The sequence below is a fragment of the Siphateles boraxobius genome, unplaced genomic scaffold (assembly GCF_051911475.1).
Source record: "Siphateles boraxobius isolate OS27281-9 unplaced genomic scaffold, OSU_SipBor_1 84, whole genome shotgun sequence".
Lineage (NCBI taxonomy): Eukaryota > Metazoa > Chordata > Actinopteri > Cypriniformes > Leuciscidae > Siphateles > Siphateles boraxobius.
Window position 1 is genome coordinate 1,724,090 of NW_027509213.1, and position 19,282 is coordinate 1,743,371.

The following is a 19,282-nucleotide window of genomic DNA, read 5'->3' on the forward strand; positions in this document are numbered from 1 at the left end:
CAAAAAGGATGGCTCCGTTGCAAAGTCGACCAGAATTGGTGGGTTCTGCAACTTTAGGGTGCAAAAGCAAACATTTCAGTATATTTGCGATGTACTTCCCACTTGACTGTTTCGCAAAACCACACAGTTCTCAGTTCCGGAGAGAACAGGGGGAGTAATGACAGGGGGGGGGGGTTTGTGTGACGTCCACCTGTGAATGCAGACACACACACACGATGGCTGGATTGCGTTTACATTACACTGAGATCCGATCACAATGCGTCCTCGACTCCCTCCGGACCTGGACACGCTGACCGGAAAACATTCCCATCAGAAGCGCGTTTAAACTTGTCTTTTCAATGTGTATGTGGACAACATCCGGATACAGGTCACATGTTAACGCCAAGTGTAAACGCAGCCATAGTTTTTAGCTTTTTTTGAGCAAACAAAGTGTACATATTAAAATACTATACAAATCCAGGTAATGACCCCTTTAAAGTGTAAGTGAATAGACTTGCCACTTGTTCTGTTACCTGTAATGTGGTTTTTTTCTTCATTTTATTTCTAACTTTTCAATTGATTTTTTTTTAAATGCAGTGTTTATTTAACTGAACAATATTTAAAGGCTTAATGCTACTGTTTTAATGCACTATTTACTTCTAATAAATTAAATTAGTTAATTTAAATACTATTAATGATTATTATATTTACTTTTCAAATAGTACCGAGAACCGTGACATTTTACTGGTACTGACAACTGAAATATTGGTATGGTGACAACAATAATGTAAATCATCAGAAGACAAATGACTCTTGCCTTCTCAGTGAACACTGGGTTTCCAGACAGTTGGGACAGGTGAACGAACTCCAGGTGCAGCGTCCCGAACTCTGCCAGGATACTGCTCCCGGCCGATGCCCAGCCCCAACTCCAGCTGGTGCCACTGCAATGGAGAGCAAACCAGGCACAGTGAGCACCACCACCCACGCCACACCGCTGCCATGGCAACCAGGCAGGTAACAGTGCGGCCATGGCAACAAAGCACCAAACCATGGAAAGCGGATGCCAGCGCACTTGTTTAACGGCAGGAACTATTTAACACAAACGTGCTAAAACCCTTCACTTCATCTCACACGAGAACATTACATGCTTAATGTAAAATAAAAAATGATTCAATTTTTAATGGGATTAATTATACAAAAAAACATGTTTGACATTCAAATTTATTCCATCTAGAAACATCTCAGTAGGTTTGCACAGAATTGACATGCACACCACCAAAAGTTGCATTTTCAGTTCTGCTCATAAGATTACACATACTTACACATACTGTTTAGCATGGGTCTGGTGCATTTCTTTTATTAAGGTGTTAAAAAAACGCATTAGTGAAAAGATTTTATGCTACAAAGTTTGGCTTCTCATGCAAATTGATCTTTTAAGGATGTTTACATATTTCACAAAACAGTACTGATATTTATAAGGGGCAATCATTTCAAGATGAGTGCTATCAAAAGTTTTAATCATAAAATCATTAAGTGTTAATCGGGAGCACGTAAAAATCATATATTTATTCTTTTGGTATTTAACACTAATTTGAGGTTAACAAGAGAAGTCTGAATTCAATTAAAAGCATTCTGTAAGGAGTACATTGCCACTTTTACAGATGGAGCCATATTATATAATCTGCAAAAAAGTATTCATTTGCTGGCTCTAGTCCTACATTAAGTTCATTTATAGAAATAGACAATAAAATTGGTCCCAAAATAGACACATGAGGAACACCTGCCTTTACACACTAGTTCTTCCAGTCAAATAGTTAAAAACCTTTACACACTAGTTCTTCCAGTCAAATAGTTAAAAAAACACTTCAGCACTGTATTACTAAAACCTATACATTTGAGCTTATGCAAAAGAAGACCATGATCCACAGAATCAAATGCTTTGGATAGATCAACATAAAGTGCAACACATGATTTTCTAACATCCCATGCAGTAATAATGTGATTGGTAACTGACATCGCAGTAGTTATAGTACTATGTCCTTGTCTAAAACCTGATTAAGTTTGACTTAAGATCTTATTAACCAACAAACAGTGCTTTAACTGTTCATTTGCTGGAGATTCAAACACTTAAACCTGTAATAGACCATCTGGAAATAGTGCAACAATGTAAATACTTTAAGAGCAGTTTGAACAGTACATCCAGAGCATTTTATTCTTTATTTTGATTAAATGTCATTAAGATTTCAACAGTTCTGCTTCTGGACTCACTCCTGCTGCATGTAAAAAACTGAGCAGAGGAAACATGGAAAGAGAGAGAAAGAGAGAGACTGAGACGCTGAATGAACTCTGAAATTAACCGCTCCAGATTTCGGGCTTCGTTTCTCCCTGCAGGATTCATTCGGTGAAACTGTGGAACTAATTCACAAGATTATTTGTTTCTGATTCTTATTGTGAAAGCAAGCCACGCGCCGCTTCCCTTCTGAAAGAACGATCAATAGCGCTGACGTCTGGGGAGGAAGAGGAAAGTGAGAAAACTTTTGTCGGAAAAATCAACCCAAACCAGCACAAAACAACTAAGTGTTTGTTAAATAAAAGGTGGATAGTTTCAACGGTCGGAGAAATAAAGCCGATTTAATATTAAGAAACAGATCATGAACGACGCTGAGTCTATGCTTATATTTAAAAATCAATGCTTGATTTTAAAGTAATTTTTGAAGACAATTATTGCACATTTATTATTGGCTTCTGTCTGAAATACTGTATACACGTGATGCTGCACTATTTGAAGAAAATGAGGTATAAATGTTTTGATGCCTTAAATGCTGCCTGGCAACTTACTAATGTTGTCACAGATTTAACTTCAACTCTTACAGACATTCACTTGCATAGTTTGGAATAATTAAGTTTTTCATTTATGTTTTTTTTAAAAGAAGCCTCTTGCTCCACCAAGACTGCATTTATTTGATCAAAATACAGTAAAAACAGTATTATTGAGTATGATTACATTAATGTGACGTCTCAGCCTAGGCTGTACGTATGTGCGTGTGCGTGGTTTGTGTGTGTGTGCTTTTAGGTGCCGTCTGGAGGGGGCGTGGCTAACACACCTGACACTTGTTGGATGCAGTATGAAATGTGGTGGAGACTGCTCGTGGGGTGCTTTTTCGGCGTTGGCTTCTGGGATGGATTCGTTTGTTCTGTGCTTCGCTAAGTGTCCTGGCCGACCTTGACACATGTCCGTTATTTATATTATGTTTATGTCTGTCTTCCCTTGTGATAATAAATGTTTTGCTAGCAATTGACGCGTCCGTTCTCCTTTTTGTTGCAGCCTTAGAGCCGGCTGTAACAAATGGGGGCTCGTCCGAGATTTTTAAAGCGAATGCGTTGATCACGTAGATTATGATTTTGCGTTTGATTTGTTTGAGGAAATGTTGTGGGAGACGGACGTGATTCCAACAAAATAAATTTTTTTCACACTTTTATGGGTAAGTGACTTTTTGTGGTAAATGACAAGATGAGATTGATTTCATTCCCCTGTTAGGCTTTAGCAACACTTAGTGTTGGTTTGTTGTTTTAGTTTGTTATTTTTGTGCAGACTCCTGGGCTGAGTACACTGCCGTGGTTTGTGAATTGGGCAAATTTGTAATACAATTATTACAAAAATAAAAAAGCAGCACAACTGTTTTCAACATTAATGATAACAATAAATGTTTATTGAGCAGCAAATCAGCAATTCAGAATGATTTCTGAATGAACATGTGACACTGAAGACTGGAGTAATGATGCTGAAAATTCAGCTTTGATCACAGGAATAAATTACATTTTAAAATATACTCACATAGAAAACAGCTGTTTTAAACTGTAATAATATTTCACAATATTACAGTTTTTACTGTATTTTTGATCAAATAAATGCAGCTTTGGTGAGTATAAGAGACTTCTTCCGTATGCGTAGTGACGCGTGTTCGGTCTGTGTCACCAAGACTAACCTGAGTGTCTCACCGGGAGCCGCTTTCTCCCTGCCCATCTGTGGGACCGGCTCCCGTTACTCATCTAACTGGAATTAGCGTGAGAATCAGTTAATTAAATTTGCCTGCAGCTGTCAGAGCGAGCTGGAGGGCTAATGGAAGCCAGGTGGGCGACAGGAGTGCCAGAAAGCTTTCGCTCGGAAAACAAGAAAGAAATGGTAATGTTCAAGGCATATGGCTTTGTGAATGGAAGCGTCTAGCCGGGTTCGGGCCGACAGACGGGACGGTGCGCAGACCCGTAGAAGCTGCATGGGATGCTCACCTGCCCAGGTTAATGACTCCTCTGGGAATGCCGGTGGGCGTGTTGAAGGCGGGTAACAACTTCTCGCCCAGCTCCAACACCTTCTGCTTAAATATCTGAAAGATAAAACAACAGAAAACTGTTAACTGCTGTTGCACTGTAGCAAACACATCTGTGCAAGTGTCTCTTCAAAATCACACATTTAAAGGACTCATTTTCTAAACGTTTGGCACATTTTCCACATGCTATCCAGGTCAGATACATGGTAAAAACTGCTAGTGACAGAAATTAATATTTCAGTTAAGTATTAAGTATTATCAGTAAGATTAATTCAGATAATTAATTACGATCAGTTTTAAGTGACAGTAAAGACATTTATAATGTTACAAAAGATTTATATTAAAAAAATGCTGTTCTTTTAAAATTTCTATTCATCAAAGTATACTGAAAAGAAAGAAGTATGAAAATATGAAGTGTTTTCAACAATGATAATAATCAGAAATGTTTATTGAGCATCAAATCATCATATTAGAACGATTTCTGAAGGATCATGTGACACTGAAGACTGAAGTAATGATGCTGAAAATTCAGCTTTGATCACAGGAATATATTATTATAAATTTGTTTTTTTTTCATCAAATAAATGCAGCTTTGGAAAAAGAAGAGACTTTGTTGAAAAACATTTGAAAAATCTTACCAACCCCAAACACGATTAAGTATGCAAAATATGCAATGATAAACATTCTAAACTGTAGTATGATATACAGTCATCACATGACTTCAACCTACTGTATATTTAATTTATTTGATTTAATGATGAAATAAGGAAAAACATGTTTTTTCACTGTCTAGTATCTTGGTGTTCAAACTTCTCCTTTTGTAGCAGGTGCAGAAAACTCCTCACCAACAGTTTATATTTCCAATACAACTGCTGTATTTATCAAATTCACCCAGAATGGACGTTCAAACGGCCTTGAACCCACACAATAAAGTTTTTCTGTGACAAGATCATCTTCAATAGTGAATTAAACTAGAGAGGGTGCAGCAGAATGCAACTGTGTGCAGACCTCAAGATGTGTTTTTAACGCTCATGTCGGCTGTTACACAAAGACGGTTGCAAATACAGTTGGTGACAGAGATATTTCTCTCTAAGCTCTTTTTAGTGGTGCTTGCCTTACTATTATTGCTGTGATTTAGGTTTAGTGATTTGAACAAACCTCTAAATCTAAGTATTAAACTTCAATGTGCAACTCGTCCCAAACCAGACTTATGATTTTCACCTGGTGGGCGATAAAACGGGTGAAAAAAAAATTCCCATAGATTTACACTGAAGGAAGCACCAGACCAGAGTATCACAGAGACTTAAAGGTGCAGGACTCTTTTTCATACGGTAAAACCACATAGCAAACCACTCAGAATACCTTAGCAACAGCACAGGAAAGCCATGGAAACCACAACAATGCCTTAGCAACATGGTGGCAACTTATCATGGTAAAAAACAACACTGATCTTCAATACCAGAATAAATAATATTTACCCGAGTTGTGAATGTGAGCTTGCAGTCTGTGTTGAATGTGATAAAATGATACTGTACTGCAGAATTACTGAAAACATCTTTCTATTGAATTGTTCTCGCGGCTGCATGTATAAATAAACATACACTGCAGTAATGTAGGACGAACATGATTCTTATGAGCCAGTCCTTTTTAGCGAATCCAAACATTCAACCTGTGTAATCTGATTACAAAAATGAATGATTCTTATGAGTTGATTCTTTTAATGAATAGTTCAAAAATACTCTGAGACACTTGACTGATCAGAGCGGCAACTAAATAAAAATTTGACTCAATCAATGAACTGAAAGTTACCATTATGTTCATTGATATCCGTATTGAAATGAAGCGTTAATATTAATACTGACTAATTGTCCACATGACACGGTGTTGTTAAACTACGGCAGTGGCATATACAGTAGCCAACAGCATGACAGGGTTTGCAAATGCTGCTCAAAACACAATGTTTCTCACCAAATTAATGAGAATGTTTTTTAATCTAAATAAAGGGCTAGTATGATGGTAAAATGAGTCGATGTGATTGATAATTTATTAAATTACTTATTTAATAATCAAATATAACGATTTATTACAATATGATTCTCTTTATAGTGTTATGTAATATGACAGTCCAAATCATAGTCATTATTAGTCGTGACTCGTGCATTGCTGTTTGAGTGGCATGGGCTGAAAATGATCACCGGCGCACTTAATTCTTACACAAATGCATCCTATATTAAATAAATCAGATAGGCCTACACAAAATGAACACCATATTACAACTTACATTTGCACAAAACAAAATTCTGCAAATGCACATGCAAACTTATAGTCATGAAGGTGTAACTCCAGCCTTTTAACGTAAATTGGTCACAAACATAACTCCGGCAAGCTCGCTTCATTTTTCCTTGTGTCTGCTTTACGTGTTTCACGGTTGAGTAGCGCACGCATGACCTTGCTTAATCCATGATTGAGTTTTATTGATTAACTTGTTATTGACAAGTTATTATCATTGATTAATCGTTAGCATCCCTAACATACACACACTTCCTTTATTATATAAAATAATAAATAAATGTGTGTGTGTCTCATATAATATATAATATTTTATATATTATATGAATATTTATTAATATATATATATATATATTAATAAATAAACGTGTGTGTGTATATATATATATATATATATATACACATATATACACACACACACACATTTATTTAATATATATATATATATATATATATTTATATATATATATATATAAATAAATATTCATATAATATATAAAATATTAATATGAATATAAATATGAGTGTGTATACCGATGGGATAAAGTGCACTGTAATTGTCACCAGTAGAAGGTCAAACTTGTCCGAAACCGCTGGGCTCTCGAGAGACGTGCTGTGCCCTCTGCTAGAACTAGGGCAGCACATCTCCAGGTTAATGCATCTGTGCAGGAGTGAAATGAGGGCTGAGATGAGAAGAACAAGCTGATTGGCTCCCTGCACTCCGTATCAGACAGACCACTAATGACCCATAGCTGGAGACGCATCCGTCCCAGACAGAAGAACATCTGTGAGGCTTCACAACGCCAGGACAGCATGGGTAATACACACTAACATATTAAAGCAACAGTGTAGCAAATGATACAACTTTTTAATTCATGTCATTCCAAACAGTATGCATTTCTTTCTTCCAAAGATTTAAATTAATATTGAGATGCTTTAAGGCTCCAGGATGATACTAAAGCATCATAGAAGTTATGCATATGATTTATGCAATACACATTGTATTAAACGTGAAATTTTGAAGTAGACAGACTGAAATGGTAAAACCTACTGTATTAAAACAAAAGCCTTCAGACGGAAATTACTTCAAACAGTAATTCAAAGAAAATCGTTATTTTTATATCTTAAATTTAAATCTGCTCCTCGCACAAAATTACAACATGAACTCAGAAGACTTGGAATATAATGCATTCATTATGAACTACTATTATGCTGCAGTTTGATCGTTTTTGGAGCTTGACAGTTGATAAGATTAGTCATTTTATGGAAGAACTACATAAACAGAGTGAGAAATCTCACTCCGGCTGACTATTGCTTTAACTGCATTGGTCTCTGACACTAGATCATCCTGATTGTCGTGGGAAATTTGCAGTATTGATCCAGTATGGCAGCAGACGGCACGAATATTTCACTGTTAGCCTGAACACAATTCTCTCTAGCACACACATTGTGATCGTCAAAGAAAAACAGACTTGGGCAAAGTAACACTAGCCTCGAGTTAATATTTAATTTTCATCAGAGCAAACATGCGCCTCAGGAATGGAAGGAAGGTCATTGATACGCATGTGCCCTTTGACCTCTGTGAGCATCATCAGTGTGTGCAGTAGTTGACTGTGCACCGGCAGAGGAGACATTTTCAACTTAATTACAGGACACTTACGCACAGCTCAGGAGACACAAATGACTTTTTAAAGGCCATTTGCTGTCAAACAATCTAACTGGAGGCTGCACCTCAGAAAACAAACAGCGGTGGACGATAAAGCCGTAAATGAGCAGATCCCACGAGGAGCGACGGATGCAACCCACACATTTATCAGTTGAATAAATGCACGATGAACGCAGAGGATCCTGGGACGTCATTTAGGCGCTACTGTCCATTTAATACTGATAGAACAGAAGCAGATTCAGAAGACGTTGATGATGTTGATATAAGACAATGGAAACACATTAAATAGAGTTGTTTATAGAGTGCTGACATTGGTAATCAAAAACAATTGCTTTCTGACTTCATCTCGAGTTCATTTAAAAGCAATTCAGGTTTTCTATCCAGAAGAGATCTGAGGTCCTTTGAGGTCTGATGTTTCTTACAAACTTCGACTTGTGTTATTTCAACAGAACCAGGAAAGAAAATACCATAGTTATTGTTAAGAAAATATAAGAAATATTACATATAAAAGAAACATTTATATGACATGACAGAATAATAATTTTAATAATTGCCATTGTCATTATTAATATTAATAATAGTTTATATTATAATATAATATGAATTAAAATGTTATAGAATAATAATAATAATTTATATAATAATAGGATTTTAATAATTTAAATCTTATTGAATAAGAATGTTCCATAAAATAACAATAATAAATTAAATAATAATACATACTTTTTTAAATAATATAATACTAAACTTTTTAATTTATTATCATTATTATTATTACTACATCTACTAATGGAACTTTAAAAGGTTCTCCTATGGCATGAATATATCAAACCCTTCATTTTAGTTTATTTTCAGTTATTGACAATGAAAATGCTGATGTTGTGCTGCTATGAAATACACACAGCACTTTTATGGAAGAAACTGTCATAAAACTGTCGTATAAGGCCTGGTTGAAGTCTGAGCAGTGAAATATTGCATCTTTTCCCATCATGCCCTTCTAGCCAAGATGCATCCAGAGCATTTCACTTTCACCTTCTCTCACATCGGAGTCTGACGGATGCTTTCAAGACGGCAGCTCTTTTAACAAGACTGCAAAAAGGCTGGAGTCATGCAGACTGTCAGCTTCTATTTCTGAGATTCACCAAACCACATGAAGCATGTGCGGAGGTTCTCACCGGCATCTTGCCTGATGCTCGGACGAGCCCGGGACATGATGAGAGTCCTTCAGCATCTCCAAGGAATTTTAATTGTCAATTGTCATTAAAATTGAACACATGGAATTTGATCATAAACACGTATTCATTTATGCTAAAGTCCATATACTAACTGATATGCTAAAATCAGCTTAACATATCAGCTTATGCAAAAACTGCATAATAATTACAAAAGCATGCACAAACTGCTGTTTTCAATAATATTGAAAGGACTTTAGCAGCTCAACTAATCAAATTAAATGCTTTATACACTACCAGTCAAAAGTTAGAAATAATTCATATTAATAATTATATCAATTGATTAATATTATAATTGAATATAATTATTTAATATTATAATTGAATATAATTATTTAATATTAATAATTCAGCACTAATAAATACTGAGCAGCAAATCAGCATGAATGATTTCTGAAGGATCATGTGACACTGAAGACTGGAGTAATGATGCTGAAAATTCAGGTTTGATCACAAGAATAAATTACAATGTAAAATATATTCACATAGAAACCAGATGTTTTATATTGTAATAATATTTCACAATATTACTGTTTTTACTGTATTTTTGAACAAATGAATGCAGCCTTGGTGAGCATTAAGAGTGTTTAAAAACGTGTATATATAATGTATATATAAATATATAAAACAAATATTGTACAGTATTAATATATATGTACAGCGCACGCACACACACACGCACGCACGCACGCACGCACGCACGCACGCACGCACACACACACACACAGCAAATCAGGTTTATTGGCTAAATTTACAGACTTTCAGCTGTTTGCAGTGAACAAATCAAACAAAAGTAATTGAAATAGCTCAACACAACAAATGTTTCAAGTGGTTTCCCCAAATTTAACTGGAAATGCAACTTTTAATGACTTCTGCAGTTTCAAAATTATTCAACCCCTGAATAGAATCCCTCACAACAGCACAACACTGCAAAAAAGGTGTTATCTCAAGCCCACCTGATGCAACTAATCAAGGGCTTCATTAGCTGCACGAGGTGTGCTTGAGCTAGAACACTAGTGACTGCAAGTTAGAAATATGGCTAAGTCAAAAGAATGGTCCAAAAAGTTAGATCACATAACCATATTGAGGCTTTGGGATGGTTTTTTGACTTCCACTCCAATAATATTCTCAGTTAAATATAGTTTTAAGCATGAATAGTCTGTGCATGCCGGCTGAAGCTCTTGTGTCTCCTCCGGCGGCTCTAATTGGAGCTCTGCTTCAGTGGAGATGGTCTCAGACGCTGCTTTTGGAAAAAGGCCACCACAAATCCACCCAAGCTGAATGCCAAAGAGGTGATGGCTTTGCTTTTCCATGGAGAGACTAAAGGCCGAAGGAAATGCCAGCGTTCAGCTTTGTTGTGGCCGCTGACAGTTGCGGTGGCAGTGGTGCTGAAGTGTGATTATGGTTTCTGTATAACAGCAGCGATTTCAAAGAGCCGTTCTGATGACTACAGCACAAACGCCTCAGACGTGCGTTAACCATCAGCTAAGGCAAAATATCAGTGGTTTACTGAACAAAGACACGTGGGGAAAAAGAGAAAACGAGGAAAGTAACTGGAAAAAATAAGACAGTAAGTATATATATATATATATATATATATATATATATATATGTATATGTGTGTGAGTGTGTGTGTGTGTGTGTGTGTGTGTGTGTATAAATATATATATATATATATACACATACACACACACACATACATATATATCTATATATATATACACACATATATATGTACACACACACACACACACACATATATATACATATATAAAATAAACACAAACTTTTATGTTAGATGCGATCAATTGACAGCACTAATTTTTATACAAATGAAAATGATACCCAACCCTAGTCATAAAAACATGTATATCTGCATACAAATATCTGCCAGTGCAATAAGACAAAATACACTATTATCCCAGATGCATTTCTGAAGAAAAAGTCAACAAGTCATAATATGTGTGCACTTCGTCTTATCAGGTGAGTCTTAAAGAATATTTAGAACAATATTTTTGCAGCAGTTGCAATATTTGTCATTGCAAAGCCCTAGATCCAGGTAAACATTTAACAAGCTCCATCTGATTTCCTCATCTATGCATGAGATTATTATTGCAGATGGTTGCGTTGTAAACGATCCTCTCAGTAATAAAGGGTGAACACTGTGTATCATGAAGCAGATATAGCACAGGTGACACAGCTTTGATGTAGCAGCACGCTTGTTTCACGTCTCCGCAGAACAAAGCCACCTCACCACATGGATCTATCTGCCGCCTGTTTACCAGCATGTAAATCTCAAGTCTTTGTTCTCGGTGACGTTCGGGTTGAACAAGTGGTGCTGCATTATTCATTACGTTATGCTACACCTGAAACTTTATTTCAGAGCTCAAGAAAAGAATCATAAATTACCCACAAAAAATTTCCCCCAACCAGCCGCATTCGTGGCATCAGAAGTCAGATTTAGACGGATTCTCCGTTTATTAACTCGGCATAATGTGCAAGTCGCTGCTATTTATGCCTCTTTTCCTGTGATCGTATTACAGAGATTCTCTGGTCGTATTATGCAGAGAAAAAGCATCAGCGGGACCATAACATTTCCTTCCCACCTAATTAGCACTGTGGAGGATGTGTATGTGTCTGTGAGGACGAGCCGGGCTAAATGATGCTCCTCCGGGTGCATTAGATGAGAGGACACAGAGAAACCATACATCATAGCACAAACCTGACCAGAACATGTCCAGATCCTATTTCAACACAAAATCTAAAGACATTTTTATTTATTTATTATTTTACAGAAAATGGAGCCTATTTAACCCTGATTCTCTCTTGGCTAAATAGATGTAAAATTAGATGTTATAATGTTAACAGTTCAGGTTTATTCAGTCGAGTGTTTGAAATAACTTCCTTTTTATGATCTGATGTGGCTTCACAGTTCATATCATAGAATAATGCAGAACTGATTGATTATTTTTTAGTATAATATAGGGTGATAAAGGCTAGGTTGATAAGCATTGCATTATACTGCAAATATACTTTATTCTTATGAAAATATGCGAGATGTCTAGAAGAACACAGATAAGCCATATATTGTCGCAGTCTTTTGTTTATTGTGTTCATGTTTCATTAGTCAAAACGTCTCTATCTATATCTGTGTTTTATTATGCTACAACGATATCTGGATGCCTTTGTCCATATTAGGGATTTACTGGAACATCATAAGTTTTATGACTTCTATGAGTTATTTCTGCGGCTACGAGTTTGAATGAAACAAACTTTACATGTGTACTCACTAATGCTCAACGCCCTATTTAGAATGAAAATAGGAAATATAATATATTGATAATATAATCTAATATATATAATTAAATTATATAAAAATAATTATAGGAAAAAAATATTAAAATTTAAAGTAATTTTTAAATTACCTCGCCTTAAACTCTCCCTTCATATTTTTTTTTTTACCAACGTTTTGATAAAAAAAAAAACACGAATATTATTTGATAAAAAACACGAAAACACCAAACTGGATGTATGTTGAAAACGTTTTTTCATTTTTTTCATTTTCGTGTTTAAAAAAAAAAATCAAAACGTTGGTAAAAAAAATAAAAATAATTCAAGGCGAGATTAAAGCTAATCCATACGTTTTTCTCCAGTGTAGAGTTTTTTTTCGCTCTCAGTGGATACATAACATTTCCTGACAAAAAGAAATTACCACCACAGATTTTTATCATAATAATTTAATATTTTATAATAGAACTTTTGACCTTTCTAATGATTTATAGGAAAATAGGGCAGTATTTTAAAGAGCTCAACCAAACTGGATGGATGTTGTTTGGAGTGTAATATGTGATATTTGGGTTATATAAACAAAACTGACTTCGTGTTATTAAGCAAGAGGTGTTATGTTCCTGTTTGAAAACATTTCTGGTTAAGGTTTGTATTTTCTGTACCCTGTGTCAGTCACGTGTGTGTGTGTGTGTGTGTGTGTGTGTGTGTGTTTGTGTGTGTCTGTGTGTGAGAATCACCAGAGGCCCCACAATATGATATTATTGCGATTCTGAATGTATTTCAGTATGCTGAGTATTGCAATAACATATACTGTGATTTATTACCTTTTTTCAAATGCAAATGGGTTGTACGATTGTTCTTTGTAAAACATCTTAAAACGCTATGTATCGTAAAAAAATTAGTGTGTATTTGACTACTAATTTCTATTAAAAATATGTCTAAAATACAAGGAAGAGAAATATTAAAAAAGGAAGGAATGAAGGACATATGTGGAGGTATGGAGTTGTGAAGATGTAAAATCAAAACAGACTAAGATCTTTATCTTATTAGATAAAAACATATGGAAAAAAGGTAAGCAAACCATCTGTGTTTTCATTTCAAGAATTCAAAAGAGGGTGTTTTTGTGTGTGACCCTTAGCATTCTTGTATGGAAACTGTCAAACTATGTTTTGGAGTGACCGTAATCTACTTTCCAAGAGTTTCCTGCCAAAATAGAGGACAGTGTGTTTAGCTAAAGCGCTGCTGTGCTCCTCCGATAAACAAGTGTTTCAGCGCCGCCGTCCTCACGATTCTACCACTCGGATGGAAAAGAAAACCCTCCCGACTCAATTATGTCAATCTCAGGAAGATTTTCACTATCAGAGATGAATGGATGACACAGTTTGATGCTATTTCACAAATCCCATTTCATGTCGTTCTAAAGAAAAGAAAAACCCTCCAAAAATGGAGTTTTGCACAACATTCAGTGAAAATGTCAATCCCATGTGCTGCGTGACAAAGACTGTGAGTTGGACAGAAATATGAACACATGGAAGCTTGTTGGCTCCTTTTAGAGACATGACAACAATTGTCAACTAAGGTGGGCGGTAAGACCAAAATCACAGTAGGAGTAATTTTATACCACTATATATAAACATTTAATGGAATTATTCCAAGTGTCGCCCTGCCGTGTAAAATAAAATAAAACAGTTGTTAGCCATTCAAATATATTTATCTACCACAGGTTGGCAAAGCAAGTTTATTTATGTAGTAGATAGATGTAGTAGATTTCACACACAATGATCATTCAGAGTGCTTTTTATAAAGAATAAGGGATATGAATTTCATTTTTAAATAATTAAAGAATAAGGGATACAAAAGAAACAAAGAAAAAGGCTTCTTATAAAATGGCTCTATTATGCTAAGGTTCTTAATTTTGTTATGGAGTGTCCAACAAATGACTTGCATGCATCCAAGGTCAAATTTTTTTTAAACAAAGTAGACCTCGTTCACGGACAGCCAATGAAGAGCACAAGCTGGCATTATGCAAATTAGTTACATTGTTATGTCAGGAAGAGAGACTGGAATTACTGAAAACTCATTTCTGCAGTTCAGAATTGATTCTTTCTTTTATGAGTCAATAACTTTATTTGCATGCATTTGATCTTTAAAACTTTGCAGACCTTTTACATTAATAAACAGCTTTATTACACACCGCATGAAAGGTAATATACGAAAAAGCATAATAAGGACACTTAAATTTATTATGTTACTTAATATAAACACTACTATTCATTGTTAGTTCATGTTAGCTCAGGCCCATTAAATAATATTACAAGAAACAACTTTTGATTTTAATAATGTATTGGTAAATGTTGCTTAAAAAATGCTTTAGAAGTATTTTTCACTGTTGAAAAATGTTAACAAATAGAACCTTATTGTAAAAAGTTACCAATAGGGACACACATAAAATGACAAAAATAAATAAAAATAATCCTGTGCATTGCAATCAGCAAAATGCACCATAGTGATCAGGAAATGATTGCAAGTGCATTTCTACTGTGTATGAACAATACAGCAGAATCTCTCTCTATCCCTTGCCACACTTCTTCCGTCGCCCCTCTCTGCGACTCGTGTGGAAACACACAGATGGACACGGGGCGAAAACGTCTGGGGTGACAAACCGTGAACACGTGTACCCATGTGCCATTGTAACGTGGGTTCAAATCCGTAGGCGACAGCTGTCACCAGCAGAAATGACTAGAGATTGAGAGTCCGACAGCTTCATCCAGCGCGAGGTCAAGAGAAGGTCAAACTCAATCTATCGCCAAACTGATTTGTGCTTAAAAATAATACAACCAAAAAAACGGAGCGTTGCAACTTCCAGCTTAGCCGGCTGTGAGATCCGCCGTCTGTGGAGTTCTCTCTCGCCTGGCCATTTTAAACGTGACATTTTCAGCGTGGTTCCTCTCCGGGTCAGATCTCATGATAATCGTGGAGCGTGCTGCTCAGTCAGCCGCTCTGCAGTGTGTTGTCTTCCCTGCGAAGCCAAGCACGACCTCTTCTCTGAGCTCGCCAGGCCCGGCAGGGCTTATTTGCACCTTATACTCTCTCACTGTTAGAAAAAGCCCAGGGCTCTTGGCAGTAATATGGTCTTTTTATACTTCACAGCACAAACCAGCGTCTGCGGAGAAGTCGGCGCTAATGATTCACGACTCTAATCCATATGACAGAATCAATTCAAAAGAGCAGAATATGGACATGCTCAGAGAAGACGGCACAGAAATCGAACGGCGTTGTAGAACAGAGAGCTACTGCGAAGAGATGGAGTTGGATGAAAACTCCTGGGGATAATGTGATCGGACAAGACACAGACCGGGAACCAGACATCTCGACATCGCTTAACCCATCACAGGGTTAAGCTATAGGAACACGAGAACTTTGGAAAGTACAAAGCTTATTTATTATTATAACTCCAAGAAATCTTATTTCCTCTACCTGTTCAATAGGCACACTATTTACAGACTAATTTTACTTTTGATGCAATCAACTTTTGATGCATTTTGATGCAAACACAATGCTTTTGGTTTTTATCAAGTTTAGAACCAAATTATTATTCAGTACCTACTTTATGACCAATTGTATTTCCTCATCTAAAGCAGTAGAAAACTGCTTAATTGATGTTGCATGTAAATATAATGCTCTATCATCTGCAGACATGACTTTTCATGCACATTTTAAAACAAGAGGAAGATCATTGGTCTTAAACAACTTCCTTGAGGCACACCACATTGCAACTCTTTCACATCTGATTAACGTCCATTATAAAATACACATTGTCCCATTAGACAGTTAACTTTTAAACCAATGAACAATATGAGAAGTAAATTTGTAACATTTCAGTTTATCCAGCAATAATTTATGATCCAGTACATCAAAAGCTGAGCTAAAATCTAACAATACTGCTCCTACTGAGTTATTGTCATCAATCTGTGCTCTCTCAATATAAATGCTGAAAATTAGAGAGCAAATTATTCTCCTTAAAGAAATCTTTTATTTGCTCACAAACTATCATTTTCAGTACTTTGCTAAGAACTGGTTGCAAACTTATTGGTCGACTATTATGACCATTAAAACCCAGTGCAGCATTTCTCTGTAGATGAATAACCTTTGCATCTTTCCAAGCTGAAGGAAAAATCCCTTTTTCAATACTGATATTAAAGATGTGGCAAACTGGTTCTGCCAAACAACATTTCTTCTCTTAATTTATCAACTTTATTCATGAAAAAATCATTAAAATAAATTTCCAATTTCATATGGTTTGAAAATAGTTAAAAATGAGTCACCTGTATCAATAAAAGAAGGAATTTGACTTGATTTCCTATCCATTATTTCATTGAGTGTACTCCACATTTAATATCATATTTACATTCACTTAGTTTTAATTAAGTAAAACATTATTTTCTTCTCCCTATTAATTTTAGTTACTTGATTTCTTAATTTGCAATAGACGCCCCAATCCTCCGTTATTCCCAGTTCTGTTTTCTGTACCCTTTGCCACATCTGTCTCAAACATAATGTTTTTCAACTCATTAACAATCCATGGTGCCCTAACATTCTTTACTGTACATTTATTTCATAGGTGCATGTTTGTCCACCAAAGGGTAAAATAATCTTTCAAATGCTCACAATGCATTATCAGGATGAACTTCCTTAGAAACATCAATCCAACATACATTATTTACGTCTGTACAAAATGATTCTCGACTGAATCTATTATATTACTTTTGGTTTCCTAAGTTTTCTAAGTGTTTACATGCTTGCTAAATAAAACATATCTTTTTACGAATGTGCTTAAAGGCCTTCAACCGCTTGAACCCCGATAAATGTTGCTTTCAGCTTTAATTTGTTATTATTACTCCCAACTCTTTGTTCTAGAGAGAAGTTTTTGACAGTTCAATACAGAACTACAAAATGTGATGAACAGAAACTACAAATATGGTGGACAAACAACTTCTTTGATATACTTGCATTGTTTTTGAAGCTTTAGGGACATTCCAATGCTATCTCACGACCAATTCATACAAACTCGTACAAGTGAGTAAAATGTGGCTGATTCGTACGAATTCGTACGACCACACTCGACGAAAGCAGAAGAAATAAAGTCATGCGAGTTTAGAATAACACGAGGATGAGTAAATAATGACAGAAATTTCTTGTTTGGATAAACTTAATTTGGGACTTGTTTCCATTTTTTCTGGTTTTAAGCATAATTCTAACAACATTGTTTGAGGTTAATGATTAATTATTAATCATTGTAAAACATACACTCAATTCAGGATATATTCTCTGAAAACTATATAACGACATTATTACACAGTTTTGATTACATTTATATTTATTCATTCAGCAGACACTTTATCCAAAGCGACAAATGAGGAACTTCACAAGACATTTGTCCTAAGAGCTAGCAATATAATACAATTCAATATACTGTATATATATATATATATATATATAGTTTTCTTTTTAAATAGAAGTTATAGCAAGTGTCTTTTTTCTTTCTGGATAACAAAACAAAAATCCAAATTAAGTACATAATTTTTTTTCAGCAGTGTTTTCAACCCAAGCGAGAACACATTGGGAGTTCAGGAGAGCGGCGAGGGGTTAGTGACTTATTCATCGTTCTCCTGACTTCACTCCAGCACAGTGTTCTCAAACAAAGGCCTCTCCTCACTATAGCTGGCAGGTGATGCTGAATAATGCTTTTGATAGTCTCTCCCGGAGAGATGCTGCTCTCCACGCTACAGTCGAACTTCACTCTGATTGGAAGGTGGCATTTTGATGCTGAACACATTGTGATTTCTGCGTCAACCCCAGCAGCCCTTTCGTATTTCTTATTCCCTGCATTCACTACACAACTACTCAACAACACACTGATGGACACCGATCGATGGCTATCCCTGGCTATTTTGCGGCATCTTAAGTTGTGTTCACAACTGGGCGGAAACGTAGGCTGAAGCGATTGACCTGAGTGAACGAGCTGCTACACAGCAGGAGAACATCAATGTGGCAGCTGTCCGTCGCACTAGATTGCATCGGCGCTGACAGCTTCGGCTCCCACGGTGCGCTTTTTCCGCGGAGGTGTTGACAAACGTAGCCGGAGCGCCGGAAGAATGGGCTCCGTTTGTGCCGTTTGCACATCATTAATTAGCCCGCAGAGAGACTCAGTGCAGATCATTCCACATTTCCCAACAAAAATAACAAGAGCTCAAGTCAAAAGAGTTTGTTCAGAAGGGCAATTAAACGTCCAGCAGCTCCATCGATCATACTGTACGCTCAAGCAGATGTCACCTGACAGTTAAGGTGATCTGGCTCGCTTTGGATCAAGTTTAACAAGCACGGGATTTAATTCTCTGCAGTGCAACATGAACGCATTGTAGAGATGCACGATATAAGGAAAGAAAGGCATCGCTGTATTTTGTTTTATCGCTGTGATATGACAAAATGCAGGAAGTTTCAAC

General features: G+C 36.1%; 1 protein-coding gene across 2 annotated transcripts in view; it reads right to left on the reverse strand.

The window, feature by feature from the left end:
- Positions 1-19,282, reverse strand: part of LOC143730981 (mannosyl-oligosaccharide 1,2-alpha-mannosidase IA) — a 207,551-nt gene that overhangs the window by 15,353 nt on the left and 172,916 nt on the right. The window contains exons 5-6 of one of the 2 annotated variants that reach the window (XM_077221592.1): positions 4,267-4,361; positions 797-920 (exon numbers count right to left, since the gene is read on the reverse strand). In XM_077221592.1, the coding sequence (XP_077077707.1) occupies positions 797-920; positions 4,267-4,361 (219 nt within the window). Of the gene's footprint in view, positions 1-796; positions 924-4,266; positions 4,362-19,282 lie in introns of both variants that reach the window. The other variant, XM_077221591.1, reaches the window with a different exon arrangement.